Source organism: Cordyceps fumosorosea (genome assembly GCF_001636725.1).
Source record: "Cordyceps fumosorosea ARSEF 2679 chromosome Unknown scaffold_8, whole genome shotgun sequence".
In the NCBI taxonomy this organism is placed as follows: domain Eukaryota; kingdom Fungi; phylum Ascomycota; class Sordariomycetes; order Hypocreales; family Cordycipitaceae; genus Cordyceps; species Cordyceps fumosorosea.
Genome location: NW_017387308.1, coordinates 319,906 through 334,773, shown reverse-complemented (window position 1 = coordinate 334,773; position 14,868 = coordinate 319,906). Strand labels below are relative to the sequence as shown.

Sequence of the window (14,868 nt, the reverse complement as noted above, 5' to 3'; positions counted from 1 at the left end):
AGGGGTCCCGATATGGTTTAGCGTGACTCAGTCGCTGTAACCGGCTGCTACAGAATCAGATGGAGTGGTAGATAGGTTAGCCAGAGGTTGAGCTGGGCACAACGGATACGTGCTGCACAGCTAGGTAGCAACTTAATATCCTGACAAAGAAAACGTTGATAATTACTTTTGGGTCCAGTCAGTACCCTTGGAGGTTTTTTTTTTTTTTTTATCTTTCAAGCTGTACTCAAGTAATGCTGCCGCAGTTCTGCTGCTTCAAATCTGCAAGCCCATGCCGCCAGCTTACTTAATCATCCCTGTAGGTACCTTCCAACAAGCTAAGACCCCTGCAGCTACAAGGTTCTTCGCATCTGTTTACCCCGGCAACAGCATCACACACGCTAGTAAACAAAAGCGCTCCCACCAGACCCCCAAACTCACGAATGTGGCACATTCTTTGTCAACGACGCCGCGATAGCATCGACCGAATCATTGACATTTTAATGACCATGGCTGTGGATGCCCGTCTTATGCCGTACTCTGCTCCAAACACACCCGAACCTCGCGCTGTCCGCTCGACTGCTTCTACACCTTCCCTGCGATCCCGCGATGGTACGCTGCCCATGCTTGCCAGGATGGACGGAGGCGGCAATGTCAGAGTCGTCGTGCGCGTGAGGGCCTTTTTGAAGAGAGGTACGTGTCTCTAGTTCCATCACGTCCGGCCTTCCCATCTGACCATCTACAGAACTCGAGCGCAGCGCGCGATGTCTCGTCAAAATGGACCCCATAACCCAGCAAACGACGCTGCTTGCTCCAGACGAAGACGACCAGCCCGGCCCCAAATCCAAGTCTCGCAAAGTCATGGAGGACAAGAATTTCACCTTTGACTCGTCCTTTTGGAGTCACGATACAAAAGACGACCACTACGCCCACCAGGAAGACGTCTACAACGCTCTCGGCGAAGAGTTTCTTGACCACAACTTTGAAGGCTACCACACATGCATCTTTGCCTACGGACAGACCGGCTCTGGCAAGAGTTATACTATGATGGGTACCCCTGACCAGCCAGGCCTCATTCCTCGCACCTGCGAGGACTTGTTCGAGCGAATCCAGGCCGCAGAAAACGAAAACACAAACGTTGCCTACAACGTCCGCGTCTCTTACTTCGAAGTCTACAACGAGCATGTCCGTGACTTGCTTGTCCCCGTCAACACAAGCCTTCCACCCAACTATCTCAAGATTCGAGAATCACCAACCGAGGGTCCTTATGTCAAGGATCTCACCGAAGTGCCCGTCCGCAGCATCAAGGAGATTCTGCGTCACATGAAGAACGGCGACGCCTCCCGAACTGTGGCGAGTACCAAGATGAACGATACCAGTAGCAGAAGTCACGCGGTCTTTACCATTATGTTGCGCCAGATTCATCATGATATGGAGACGGACGAGACGACAGAGCGCAGCTCACGTATCCGACTTGTTGATCTGGCGGGCAGTGAGCGCGCCAAATCCACCGAGGCTACTGGTGCCCGTCTGCGTGAAGGCTCCAATATCAACAAGTCTCTCACAACTCTCGGTCGCGTCATCGCTGCCCTCGCAGATCCAAAGACGCTCCGGCCCGGCACCAAGCGCAAGGACGTGGTTCCTTACCGCGACTCTATTCTCACTTGGCTACTCAAGGATTCTCTCGGTGGCAACAGCAAAACTGCCATGATTGCATGCATTGCGCCGTCAGACTACGACGAAACACTATCCACACTGCGCTACGCAGACCAGGCGAAGCGTATTCGCACTCGTGCAGTTGTCAACCAAGACCAAATGTCTACTGCCGAACGCGACGCTCAAATCTCCGCCATGGCCGAAGAGATTCGTGCGCTGCAAATGTCTGTATCCGATTCGTCGCGTCAACGCGAAAGGAGCGCCAAGGATGCTGAGGAGCGCCTTGACGACTACCAGCAACGCGTCACGACAATGCAGCGTCTCATGGAAGAGCGAGGCATGGTGGCTGAGAGCAAGATCAAGAAGCTGCAGACGGAAAATGAAGCTCTGAAGCTACATCTCAAGCTAGCTATCGAGGCTTTAAAGAACCCCATCCCCATTGTGGAAGTCGAGCCGGTTAAAGATGACAAGGAGAATGCAGCCCCCAGCATTCACGAGGACGAATTGGAAGAGGATGAAGATGAGTATGAGTATGACTCTGACAGCACAGTCAATGGCGGCGACGATCTACAGGAGGAAATGCACCGCTACCTGCAAGACATGGGCAATCTCCGCAAGCTCATTGGTGGCGATTTATTGCGCTTCAAAGACGAGACCACGGTGCGCATGCCACTTGGTGCAAGGGAGAATGTATGAGCAAGGACTGCAATTGCGACAGTGGGCTTTCGGTTTACATGTAGCGTGGTGTTTTGGGCATTCTTATATATCATATTCACTTTACATTTTTTTGATTAGTTGACACAGCATATTTGGCAAAAATAGATTGACCAGTCCAGGTATTAGATACAATGAAGAAGCTATCTGCTCACGACCACTAACCCATCATGGCCAGAATATTCCACCCTCTTCCCTTTCGGTGACCACCCTCGGCTTTTGGCCGCCACTCGTGGCTCTCGTGCCGCCCCTTACCAGACACCTTGCGCTTCAATCCAATCGGGACGCTCATTGTGGCGTCCGTAACAACGCCCTCGGCCTCCTCCCAGGCCGCCTCCTCCTCGTCGGCGAGGACGGGTCGCTGCTGCTCGCGCAGCCACGAGACGTACGCCGGTGCCGGCGGCAAGTGCGCGAGGCAGGCGACCAACTCCGGGATGTACCACAGGATGGGCGAGTCGAGCAGGTCGCGCGCGTGGACGCGAACGTCAAAAAGCGCGGCGTGGTGGTGACCACCGGCGGCGTCGAGGAGGCGCGCGCGGCGGCGGCGCTCAAGCGGCTCGCGGTCGCGGTCGCACCGCTCCGCGAGGCGTCGCAGCGCGTCGTCGTCGCACAGCAGCGCCGGTTCCGCGTACGCGGGGAACTCTTCCGGCCGGTCATCGTCATCATCATCGAAGACGCCCGCCTCCGGGTCCGACGAGTCGCCGCCGTCCGGTTCAAGGGGTGGTGGCGAGGACGGGTCGAGCCGCGTCGGGGGCGGACGACGGGTCGGGCTGAAGAGGTGCGGGTGGGCGGCAAAGACACAGCGGGGCACGCGGGAGATGGGCCGGCCGCGGCGCGGGTCGCGGAGGGTGTAGTCGCGGCGGCGGTGGTAGGCCTGGCACCAGAGGTCGGCGCGGCGGCGGAGGCGGGCGAGCTGGTCGGGGCCGTCGCCGTCGTTGAGGTAGTCGAGCAGCACGGCGAGGCCCTCGAGGAGACGGTCCTCGGAGGCGGGGGCGGCGGTGGCGCGGGCCGGCGGTGCTTGGTGGAGGCGCTTCTTGCTGCCGTGGTGGGAGGAGGTGAAGGGGCCGCTCGGCTCGGTCGTTTTGGGGGCGGCGCGAGGGTTGATGGTGACTGTGACGTATTCCATGCTGGTGGAGAGGTCAAGGGAAAGGGAGCGATGGGAGAAGGAGGAGCTCGACGGTGAGACTGAGGGATCCTATGTACGATGAGCTAGGAACTGTCCGGGAATGACCCCGACAAAGACTCAGAGAGATAAAAAGCATGAGAGGGAATGGATATTCGGGGGGTGTTCGGCCATCTTTGTACTATTGCGCATTCTCAAAGCTGAGCGACCACCATCGCGGAAGTGCCTTGCTCTGGTGACGATACTTGGACAGAGAAAAATACTCGCGGCATCTCCGTGCTCTAAAAGAAGCTTAATCTTGTCATCAAGCTCTACGTTTGTGCTTTCATGCTCATGATTTGAGACTGCAGCGTACTCTCTGTAACTCTTATACGGCCAAGCCCAACTCAATGCCCGAATTGTCCTTCTAACAATAGCTGCCATTTTGGATATCGATGGATGAATTTAATATATATATATATATATATATATACATATATATGACCTAAAAGCTGGTGAATTGGCTCTGGATGCGGATGGGCGGTTGGTTCCAATTTCCCACCACAAACCACGGCGTCATAGACCGTTGCCTGTTGGTCAAAACGTCCGGCAAAGCCGTTGCTAGTGCACCACGCGACGCCAGGCAAGTGCCGTTGCTTCATTAGATTACTTCTTTCATATCACCCCTCACATCGATGCGCTCATTCATGGGACTTCCCTCGTTCTTCTCGAAAAGAGCGGGAATATCAAGGTTCAGAAGGATGGGACTTTTAGGCTTCCTAATGTTAGGGGCTACGTCGCTAGCCCGGCTATCACGCAAGTCGAAAGAATGTTGCGTCTAATTTGCGTGTCATAATTCTTTTCGAAAGTTGTCTTCTTGTCTATACATCAGCCAAGATCGCTTATCTAGCTTCTCACAACCTTGTCGCCGTGGTGCAAACCACAGACTAAGCGGCCGTCCACGAGCTTTGGTCCTTGGGTGGCCGGCGGTCGGCGGCGTGGTCCGGGGACAGCGTCGGGTCGCGATCTCGTTCTGTAGGATAACAATCGAGGCGGGGATTCGATGATCCAGGACCCAAGTGCGAGACTCCCCGTCCAGGAGCTCTTGGAGATTCTGGGCCGGCTTCTGGCGCCATCTCGTTCGATCTCGACGGGACACCGTGCCGTACGTCGCAGACCGGCGACCAAACAGTTCGAGCTACGGGACTAAAAATAGGTTGCAAGGGTTGCTGCTTACAATTAGCGCGGTATCTGGTCGTGGATCGATTGAAAAGTATCGATAGGTGCTGGCCGTCGCGGTGCTTATCCGCTGCGAGCGGTCAGAGGCGTGCCGAGGCAAGTTGAGCGTGATTGTTCAATAGACAACCTGAGACAAACTTGAGGCATGGCGATAAATGCTTTCAGGGCACTGACTTTACTCGGAGTTAATTTCAGGCACATCCAACAGTTGAGATCTGCCGTATATGGGCAATCTCCGTGTCTGCACACAAAAAAGTAGCAGTTGCCGGGGCATCACGCCTCGGGCCACGTTCTCGCCGGCCGGTGGCGTGTGATTGTCGGGCCGTGTCTGCGCTGGCGAGCGAATCCAACAAGGACCGCAAGGAAGCTGATTCTGGAACACGAAACCTGGTTGTTTTGGGAGATGGGCAAAGCCATGCAAATACGCAATAATATGGCGTCAAGAGTAAGGTAGTACCCCTTGCCGTCAAACGGACTTATCAATTGTCGGCATGATTGTTTCGGAGCGGAATGGGGACCCGCCGTGCGGGATCATCGTGCGACAAGTTGGTCGTCGTTTGCAAATAACGACTGTGGCCAGACAGGCTATTGGGTTCTCTCTTTCGCAGGGACGGTGGATGGCTTGTTTCAAGATAGTTGCTTCATCTCTTTTTTTTTTTGCTGGGCCAGGGCGTTTGGTGCGGCGCCAAGGCTTCAGATCCCGTGTGTGCGGTAGAGGACTTATCTTCCGTTCTTCTCCTTTGCTTGGTAGCTTTCTTTGATAGGAACGGCGGCTGCTTTCATACATGCCCAATGAAATAAATGTACGGCAGAGGATGAAGGGTGGCAGGAACAGATCTGTGCCCCTCGTCCCATCATTCCCTTCCAAAAGGCCCGCCCCCACTTCCTCCACTTCTCCTCTGTTCCACACAAGGACACTGTTAGCCGCCAGCCCATTCGCCCCTCCTCTGTCCGTCATACCACCACCGATATTCGTCTTGGCCGATCTCGTTGCCTGTCGTGTCCTTGCCTTTTCTTCTTCTTCTTCATCTTCTTCTTTCGTTTACTCCTTGGGTCTTTCTTTTACATCTTCATTTCACGGTGTTTGCATTCGAAGAAAAGCCAACCTCGCCAAACATGGCCGCCCGTCCACAACTCTTTACCCGCAACCTCTCGGGCGTGTCTCCGAATCCAGAGACCAACTCGCCCGCCGAGCAGCGCGATGACGCCAAGCGCAACTTTATGAAGGCCATGCGGCCGCTACCCACGCAGCACTACTGGAACGTCTACTTTGACCGGTACGATCCCTTTTCTCTAGCCCACCCCCGGCCGTAATGTGTTCAAACGAGAGACACGGAAAGTGGTCAAGAAACTAACAGAGTCAAACAATCAAGGAGCCAATCTAGCGATAGCAAGCCTGCCAATGGCGAGTACACTGCCCAGATCGAGAAGCTCGACATCCAGATCGAGTCGGTCCAGGATTTTTGGCGCTACAGCAACAACACCCCCGTCGCCCAGATCAAGATGCGCGAGTCGATATACCTCTTCAAGTCCGGCTTCCGCCCCGTCTGGGAGGATCGCCGCAACATCACCGGCGGCAGCTACACCTTCCGCGTACCTCGCGCCCAAGGGCCCGATGTCTGGAGATCGGTGCAGCTGCTAGCCATCGGTGAGAAGCTGCAAGAAGTCTTGGCTGATGGTAAGCTCTTCCTTTGTTTCTGCCCCCATGACACCCGTGATCAAAAAAGTCGGACGAATTAGCTAACACGTTTTCAAAACAAAAAAGACGACCAAATTTGCGGCGTCGGTCTCTCGGTCCGCTTCAAGTGGCACCTCATCACGGTTTGGAACCGCGACGGAAGTAACCAGCGGTCCATCGACGGCATCTTTAATTGCGTCTTCAACGAGCTTCCCGAAGAGCTGCAGGCGCGCTCCGATAACTACTTTTACAAGAAGCACGCCGACCACGAGGGCTTCAAGTGCCCCCCGGAACTGCAGGGCGTCGTCGACGCCCATCGCCGCAAGTCGATGGCCGCCAGCAACCCCACTCCTTCGCCGGACGTCGCGCCGAGCGCTGACGCGCCGACAGTGTCTATCCAGTCGCCGCAATGAACGATCATACAATGGATTTTGCGAGGGAGGGGGGGGCGAAATGTGATGCGTGGGATTTGGGTTTGTGCATGTTGTCTTGGGCCTTACAAGACGTGGTATATATACTGCGGGGGATCGATTCCCACGGCGTTTCTCTATTGTTCATGATTTGTTTTAAATTCCGGAATTCTTTTTGCATATACACATAGCTAGCTTGTCTACCATCAGAATGAAAGCATACCGCCACGATGCATATTCAGTATCACTGCGTCAACAGTACCACCACCTTGATTATACACAAAACCATTCCCTTGCAAATACAGTCCAACCCAACGCCGTGCTAGCCAAAAAGAAAACAAGACCTAGGCATGCGAAGCCAACCTCCTCCCCAGGCCCCACCCCCCAAAGAAAAGACCATACACGTTGTAGTTATGCCCCCCTCCCCGTTGTCACCGCCACACGCCCGCCCTCCGCATCACCGCGTCAAACTCGTCCGCGCGCACCCCGCGCGCCACGCCCGCCCCGCCGTTGGCCTCGAGGATCATGTCCTTGAGCAGCTCCTCGTCGACGTCCTCCTTGAGCACCGCCGCCACGCGCCGCAGGTGCGCCAGCGTGATCGGGCCCTCCTGGTGGTTCGTGAACAGCGCAAACGCCTCGTCCACCTCCGCCGCGTGCCTGTCCCCCGACGGCTCGTCGCCGCCTTCGTCCGTCCGGGCGTGGAACTTGAGCGCCGCGATGGCGAAGAACGGCTCGTAGGTCGCGTACCCGTCGTCGTCCGGGTCGAGGATGGAGACGAACTCGCGGAGTTCGGCGGGGGAGGAGGGCGGCACGCCAAGGGCACTGATTTTTTTTTTGTCAGATGTTAGCTTTCCTTCTTCCTTTTGCTCTGGGGGAGCTGAAATTGGGGGGGGGGGGGGGGGTTGAGAACGCACATCAACGCAGACTTGACGTCGTCAATCGGTAGCACCCCGTTCTTCTCCCCGTCTGCGGGCTCGGAAAACAGGCTATAGGCCTCCCGGATCTCGTTCTCCTCCTGCGCCGACACGTTGTGCTCCTTGGCGAGCTTGGACCGGCGCGGTGCCGCCGCCGCCGCCGTCGCTGCCGCCGCCGCCTTCCGCTTCGGTGGCTGGCAGACAAATTAGCATCGCGCGTGAGACACAAGCGGGAAAGATAACGAATGCTTACCATTTGCGCAGTGTTGATATGTAATAGGTGGGCTTTTGCGACGAAGCGCGCGCGTTCCAGGCACGTTTTTTGTGTGAGCGCGCGGTGATGCAATCGAACGACGAAGGCCCCGTTCACAAGCTTTCAGCCGTGCGAACATACAGTGCGAATTCTATACCCGGACAGTGTGGCTTCACCAAGGAATCCACTCCCATCGTGGTACAAAATTCTTCGGGCTGTTTTTTCCTCTTTCTCTTCTTCAAAGCACCCAACGGCAATGTGCAGAAGAATTCACTGCCTCGCGGCCGCTCTTCTCCAGACGACAGTTACCATGTTGGATTCGACAGGTGAATAGTACTCACTCAGTCTCCAATTGATAAGGGTTTTTCTGTCCATCAGGTTTGTTACGATGATACACTCGCCCTCCGAACGATCGACCCTGCTGTGAAATGCACCGAAATTGAGATTATGTTTTCTTCCGTGACCGAACTGAGCAACAACAAAAACAACGCTTCAAAATTTGCTAGAGCTTGCCGCCTCTTTCTTCACCAGGGCGAGCAAGTGTGGACAGTGAAGCAATAAGAAACACAAGTCAAGCCAGCTTCCCCCCAAGGAAGCCTGCCTTGATCCCAACGAGTGGCCTGCGGCATGTGTTCTGGCTCAACCAGCCTTGCCTGTCTGTTCTTGGAGACATTCTTTCCTTCGATGACCTTTTTGCACACGTAGGCTTCCTCGTGACTATCCCAATTGTCGATCATGTGCCCCCTATGCCCGGATGAACCAAAGATATTGCCTCGCCAACATCCTCCATCTAAACATCATGAGCACAAACTACATAAACTCTTTTTACATTTTGGGTTCGGGTGGCCTACGCACACCTGCGTTAGCATTTATACAGCGCTGCATCATGCAGATAGGAGCAGTGATTTACTTCTCACTTGAAGCTGTTCTTCATCTCGCGCAGCTGCGCCATGACCTCGACGGGGTCGGTCGCGCCAGTGGCCTTTTGCACGACGGGGTCGTCGAGGCGCATAAAGACGTTGTGCTTCTAAAATCGCTCAGTCAGTCGGGGACCGGATCTCCCTTCACCCAACCGCTAGCTGGACGCACCTTTTCATCCGCAATGGTGAACTTGCCCGTCGTCACCTTGTTGTTCTCCGCAAAGTCCTGCAGCGCCTTAACGGGGTCGCTCTGCAAAACGGAGATGGCAAACTGGACGTTGGCCTTTGTGTATTCGTGGCCGGGCTGGCAGTCTCCGTCAGCATTCTTGTCTCCCACAGCTTCGCATCAGGGTAGCAAGGAGAAAACTCACGTAGACGACAGTGTCGTTTGGCAGTGCACCCAGACGCTTATTCAGGGCCTCGTGCATCTCGGCGGCGTTGCCTTCAAAGAACCGACCGCAGCCTACACACCTCAGTCAGCCACAACATAAACAAATCGAAATACGAAAAGGCGTTCGGTAAGCTTACCGCTAATGAAGAGCGTATCGCCGGTAAAGACGGCCCTGCCCGTGCTGTCCTCCATGAAGTAACAGATGCTGTCCTGGGTGTGGCAGGGCGTGTGGACCGCCGTGACGGAGATGTCGCCAATCTTGAAAACCTCCTCGTGCCGGGGCGTCTGCGTGACGCCCTCACAGTCCTTGCCGCCGATGATGCCGAGCTTGGAATTGCCAAGCGCCTCGAGCTGCGCACCGGAACGCGTGAGCAAAACAACCAACAACTCAACGTAGAAAGCGCAGCAGGGAGAGGGAGCTTACCAGCTTCTTGTTTCCGCCTGCATGATCCCAGTGGCTAGATTATTATTTGTCAGCTTGACATTTTCTACAAATTCATGGTGAAAGAGGTTATCATACTGGTGGGTGTTCACGATGTTCGTCAGGTTGATCTTGCCCCCGGCGGTGGCGTCCTTGAGAACCGGCGCGACCCTGCGGCAAACAGTCAGTCTCTTCATGTCACACGTCCAGTTGCAGAACGTACTCGGGAGGATTGGCCGGGTCGATGATGACGGCGTCCTTGGATTTGTCGTCGACGACCAGGTAGGCATAGTTGTTGCTGGTGCCCACCCCTGTCGTTGCATGTTAGTTAGCCTTCTTCGCTCCTCCGCCTCCACAAGATCGCGAGGGCCATCATCACCTCGCCGCCCCCTGTGCGCCAACCTCTCACCACGGACCCCTCGAAGCCGCGCAACTTACACATGGGGATGGATTGGATATGCATGGTGCGAGAGACGGCGGGCTATCAAGGATGCCGGCGGGTGTGAGAGGTGAAGCGTACAGCTACAGCAAAATACCCGATATTGTGTCGTAGAAAGGGTCGGCGAAGAATCAGTCTGTTCATCAGTTTTCCCAGGCGCGCACGTAAGATGCTGCTTGTTCGATGGGAGCTGTCAGACAGGTGTAAGCCAAGCAGCGGGGAGATAGATGTGAGCTTGGGTGAAGCTCCGAGGTCATCCACAAATATGACGTCGATTTGTAAGCATCCATCCTGCGAGCGACTATTGATTTCAATAGCAACAAAAGTCAATTAACGCCATCGTCACGACGGGCTCATTTACTTGCGGCTAGTTACTATGTTTAATTGCCAAAGCACAATTGTTTTCCACGTTGCACGTTCGAGGGTGATTCAACGTATTCTACGTCATTGGATAGCTTCGAGCTGGGGTATCTGCTGGGGTATCTAGGTTGAAAAAGAAAACGCCTTACATGCAGCACAGTAGGTCACACAATGCCAATTGGCTTCGGTTTCCACTGCCCTTTGTGTTTAGACCATCCGGTATCGTTGTCGTCCGATTCTTCTTCCTGAGCACCGTCCGCTTCAGATGCTGTCGGTTCCGATTCTTGCGGAACGGCTTCGGCTTCGGCAACAACGGGTGCCGGCTGCCCAGCCGATTGGGAGGCGATGAGCTCCTGCTTCAGCTTCATGCATTTTAAATATACCTGATTTCCAGGCAGCGTCGCCTGTAGGTCTTTGATGGTGGCCATGAGCTTGTCCATGTCCCACCTGCGCAGCGCTCGCGCAATCATCGCTTGTCTCCGTTGCTCGTCCTCTTCGCGCAGATATTTGAGCACCGCCTCTTTGCAGGATTCCTGCGAGGTAGGCTCGTTATGTTGATCAAGCTGCTTCCAGTAATAGTCCCAGATCCAGTCAAGAGCCATGTGCGCAGCGGGGCGCAACTGGGCGAGAGAGGGCAGCTGCTCGTGGGTGACTTGGTGCCGTAACTCGACAAAGGTGGCCGGTAAGCCGATTACCTTGGCGATGGAATACATGCTCTGCTTACGGAGCTTGTCCTGGTGGCCGTCAAGGAGACCGGTGACGAATCTATGAGGGGGTAGGAGCAGACCCCCGTACAAGTTAGCATAATCCGAAGGCCCGTATGATCCCATAATTTCCATCTTGATCTATGGTTTCGGGTGCACGTTTGGGACAGTTGTGTGGCTTGGCCGGGGGCGTTCTCGTTTAGTGTAAATGGCAGACGGCAGCACTTCGCTGAACGGTGATTCGGTTCCTTGACGGGTTCGCGGTCCCTGTCTTGCCATTTTCTCCTGTGTCTCCATCGGCACACACCATTCGGGATCAATTCGCCGAGATGACGTCGCGTCCGAACTCGCCTTGTCGCAGTTGGGTCCGTGGCGTGCAGGGCGCGGCGCTAGCAGTGAGACCATGACATGATTTCGCAAAGGGGGCAGAGAAAGCAGGAGAGGAAAGAGGCCAGGGGGCCAGCAGGGAAAAGAAGCTCACCGACTAAAGGCGGCCGAGTAAGCAGCGCGGACAGCGTAGGTGGAGGAACCCGCGCTCTGGGTGGCGGCCAGCTCGTCGCTGAGAACGGCGGCGAAGAGCAGGGCGGTCGACTCCACCATGTGCGGGCAGCTGCCTCGCTGCACCCACATGGATATGCGGGCGACGGCGAGGTTCTGCTGGGCACGACGGGTATCATCATCGTTGGGCGACGGCGGCGCTGGCAGTTCGTCGCGTTTGTGGGCGTAGAGCTGGTCGCGCACAAGGAGCAGCTCCTGGCGGTCGCGCCAGGGAGTAAAGATATACTGGACCATTGATTGGCCCCGGCGTCGTGCGTGTTGTGTGTGTCGACGTATGCGCTGCTACCTCGCTATTGTTTGGCCAGGCAGGAAAACGGTAGCATGGCGCTCTCAGAAGAAGCGTTGGAGGTGGATTCGTTGGCGGAGGGGAAAACGAGGACGAAGGACGGTCGGGGATTCAGCGGCGACCAGGGGTTTCGTGGCGGTGAGGCTTCTCTTTCTCCGTGTAATTTTTTATCTGAAAGTGTTTGATATTGAGGGGGTGAAGAGAACGCAGTGCCGCTCAGCACGGAAGATGGAGAAACGGAATGGAAGAGTTGAACCGATGGCGGTCCGCGAAATAGTTTGGTGGCTGAGGCGTTAACAAGTGGCGCATGAATTTAGCGGCAACTGCCCAAAGGACCTCATGGATTAGCAGTTACTTGACGCCTTTGCTCTTTCCTTGAAAGTTGAGGTCCATTGACGACAGCAAGACTTAAAAAATTTACCCACGCCTGAAATTTTGGCAGCATCTTCAGGCCTCAGGTGTTTCAACGTCGCACCGCCAAGTTATCTTGGTGCGCGCGCCACATTGCATATGTGATATGTGGCAGCCTGTGGCTTTGCTCAAGGAGCTCCGCATAATCAACGAAAGGACTTGAGCTGTCCCTCCTGACAGTCTTTCATCCCGCGAAAGCTCGTGACGTGTTCAATCATCCCTGTGTGCCTATTACTCGACTCCTCCGGTAGGCAATTCATCTGCGAGGAGGCTCGATGGCATACGACGACGGGCTTTGGCCTGAGGCACATTATAGCTCGGAGGAGTGTTATCATCAACTCGACCGCGCAACTGATCATCAAAACGCACGTAGACCCAAAAACAAACGACGCTGCCCTCTAGAAGGAACGGGAGATTTAAGAGAGACTGGCCAAAAAGAGGAAGAGCCCAAGTCCGCTGTAATACTATAGCGAGGTCGACGCAGGCGGAATTCGTCTCGAGGGTGCCTTCAAACGTGATCTGCACTCCTTTCTGCAGCACCATCGAAGCGTCATGGCCATCAGCGCGCTGGTCCCAAACTCCAGCTTGTGTGGTCATTTCAGCTCGCGGATGCGCTCGCGTTCCTCCACGAATACCCAGAAAAACTCGCTGCTGAGAGCGTAGCCACGAGGACAGCAAAGCGTTGGTAAAGTTTATCAAAAGTGAGTTCGTTACGCTCGTAACTATGTAGCTCTTCAAGATGCGAAGATGGAACCTTTCCCGAAAGCCAGAGCCCAGCAAATTGCCCATTGAGTAATGGTCGCAAGCCTTGACGAAAGCCGGCATGGAATGGACAATGCGTGCTCTGTCAAAAACTTCTCGTTCACAGACCGGCAGGCGAAGGGCATGCCAGCGTAATACGAGCATGGAGGGTTAAACGATATGATATGCAGAGTTTTGTTGTCACCGTCTGTTTTCTGCAGGTCCTCTATCCGGGGAGTAGTTGCAGGGTTGATCTATATATTCATACAAGAGAGGCCCGGAACAGCGGCTCCTCTCTCCCCAATCAGCTTGCGTAATTCGCAGCTGCATATTGTTTTACCTTGTCAGAGGAGGACTGGGCGGCCCAGGTTGGAGGCCGGCGGGCATTGCTTCCGTCCCCTCCAACATGCCACCCATATTGCCACAATCAAATCCAAATCTAGTCTTCCCATCCATCTTGTCGCCCCTTCAGGTGAGGCGAAGCGGACCATTTTCGTCTGGGGCCAGACGGGGGGGCGTGACCGAGGGGTTTTCGCCATGCAAGCCCCCGTTATAACTAACTAATTAGTTGGCAGAAAAATTCACTCTGAGTAAGGATATAGGCAGATATTGATAGCAATGGGCTCTTTTTGACAAGTCTATGGTGTGGGGGGCCGAGTGTATTCCAAAGAGCCAAGGATGCTTGCCGTCTTGTCCAAGCAATAATATTGATGACGACAATGACAATGGCATCCAACTCTCTTGGGTTCCTTACTCGTAGAAAGCAAAGCATCAAAAAAGCTTCCATCCATCCACTCTGCCGCCTTTCTGGATGACATCCTTTGCCTAGCGTACCCTCTTTTCACCCACCTCGTCCGCTTGTTCCGGCGCCATTCTAGAATGCAAGCTCACTGATAAGTCACTGATAAGTTAATAGCTACCGACAGGTATTTCTTCCAAAGCTACCTGCACTTTGAACGGCATTGACAATGACCTCGGCCAAGTCCATTCAGTGGGCTGGGAACTTGATAGTTTTGCCCAACGCTTACTCGCGCAGGGGCGGCGAGAAAATGGACGATGAGTCTTTGCTTGCCTTGCCCAGAACCACCTCCTCCACACAAAAAAAAAAAAAAAAAAGGCTCGTAATCGGGCGCCAGGGCTAGCTGAGAGGGAGCTATTTACGCCGATTTTCGCACGCAAGAAAAAAAAAACTCTACCGGCCCGTGGCGTTTGACTCCGTTCTGCTTACTCTGGCCATCGCCTGATTCCCGGGACCGGGCAACCACCGAGGCAAAAAAGAGAAAGAGGTCTTGCTCTATTTGGTACTGGTACATGCGCCCAGCGCGCAAGCCCATGGACTTTGATTCAATATTTCGCATCGTAAGTTGATGAGGGGGGACTTTTTTTTTTAAAATGCAAGGCTCCTTTTTTTTCACCTTGGCCGCACATAGAGTGGCCACGTGCCATTTTCCTTCGATATCCCGCTTTTGCTTAATGAGCTGCCTCTTTGATCCATCACCATTATCATCAATCAGGAGGGAGATACACCGGATTGTTGTCCCTGGAGCAACGGCATGTGCCATATGCCTTGACATGTACACCTCGGCGACGGGCAGCAAGTGATATGCAAATGGGCTTGTTTTCTTGGTGGAACTGGACGCCGAGCGCGGTGTGTACTATTCATGGACCGACCGTCCGTCATGCCCCCCCCCC

The 14,868-nt window shown here is 54.7% G+C and overlaps 6 protein-coding genes across 6 annotated transcripts; 2 read left to right on the top strand and 4 right to left on the bottom strand.

Moving 5' to 3' along the window:
* Window positions 1-488: 488 nt before the first annotated feature.
* Window positions 489-2,331, top strand: ISF_03955 (kinesin family protein; the record flags this gene model as incomplete). Its single annotated transcript, XM_018847561.1, has 2 exons — window positions 489-672; window positions 725-2,331. The coding sequence occupies 2 exons, from the start codon at window positions 489-491 to the stop codon at window positions 2,329-2,331; spliced, it is 1,791 nt and encodes a 596-aa protein (XP_018705141.1).
* Window positions 2,332-2,509: 178 nt separating this feature from the next.
* ISF_03954 (hypothetical protein) lies at window positions 2,510-3,475 on the bottom strand (the record flags this gene model as incomplete). The annotated part of the gene is made up of 1 exon (XM_018847560.1): window positions 2,510-3,475. One exon carries the CDS (start codon window positions 3,473-3,475, stop codon window positions 2,510-2,512), a length of 966 nt encoding a protein of 321 aa, XP_018705140.1.
* A 2,331-nt stretch (window positions 3,476-5,806) lies between these two features.
* On the top strand, window positions 5,807-6,781 carry ISF_03953 (translation initiation factor 4E; the record flags this gene model as incomplete). The annotated part of the gene is made up of 3 exons (XM_018847559.1): window positions 5,807-5,967; window positions 6,031-6,368; window positions 6,456-6,781. 3 exons carry the CDS (start codon window positions 5,807-5,809, stop codon window positions 6,779-6,781), a joined length of 825 nt encoding a protein of 274 aa, XP_018705139.1.
* Window positions 6,782-7,209: 428 nt separating this feature from the next.
* ISF_03952 (Las1-like protein) lies at window positions 7,210-7,948 on the bottom strand (the record flags this gene model as incomplete). Its single annotated transcript, XM_018847558.1, has 3 exons — window positions 7,210-7,600; window positions 7,693-7,886; window positions 7,946-7,948. The coding sequence occupies 3 exons, from the start codon at window positions 7,946-7,948 to the stop codon at window positions 7,210-7,212; spliced, it is 588 nt and encodes a 195-aa protein (XP_018705138.1).
* A 910-nt stretch (window positions 7,949-8,858) lies between these two features.
* ISF_03951 (Las1-like protein) lies at window positions 8,859-10,140 on the bottom strand (the record flags this gene model as incomplete). Its single annotated transcript, XM_018847557.1, has 8 exons — window positions 8,859-8,972; window positions 9,035-9,169; window positions 9,237-9,328; window positions 9,394-9,607; window positions 9,681-9,714; window positions 9,777-9,848; window positions 9,901-9,988; window positions 10,116-10,140. The coding sequence occupies 8 exons, from the start codon at window positions 10,138-10,140 to the stop codon at window positions 8,859-8,861; spliced, it is 774 nt and encodes a 257-aa protein (XP_018705137.1).
* Window positions 10,141-10,640: 500 nt separating this feature from the next.
* Window positions 10,641-11,972, bottom strand: ISF_03950 (Las1-like protein; the record flags this gene model as incomplete). The annotated part of the gene is made up of 2 exons (XM_018847556.1): window positions 10,641-11,241; window positions 11,662-11,972. 2 exons carry the CDS (start codon window positions 11,970-11,972, stop codon window positions 10,641-10,643), a joined length of 912 nt encoding a protein of 303 aa, XP_018705136.1.
* Window positions 11,973-14,868: the final 2,896 nt, after the last annotated feature.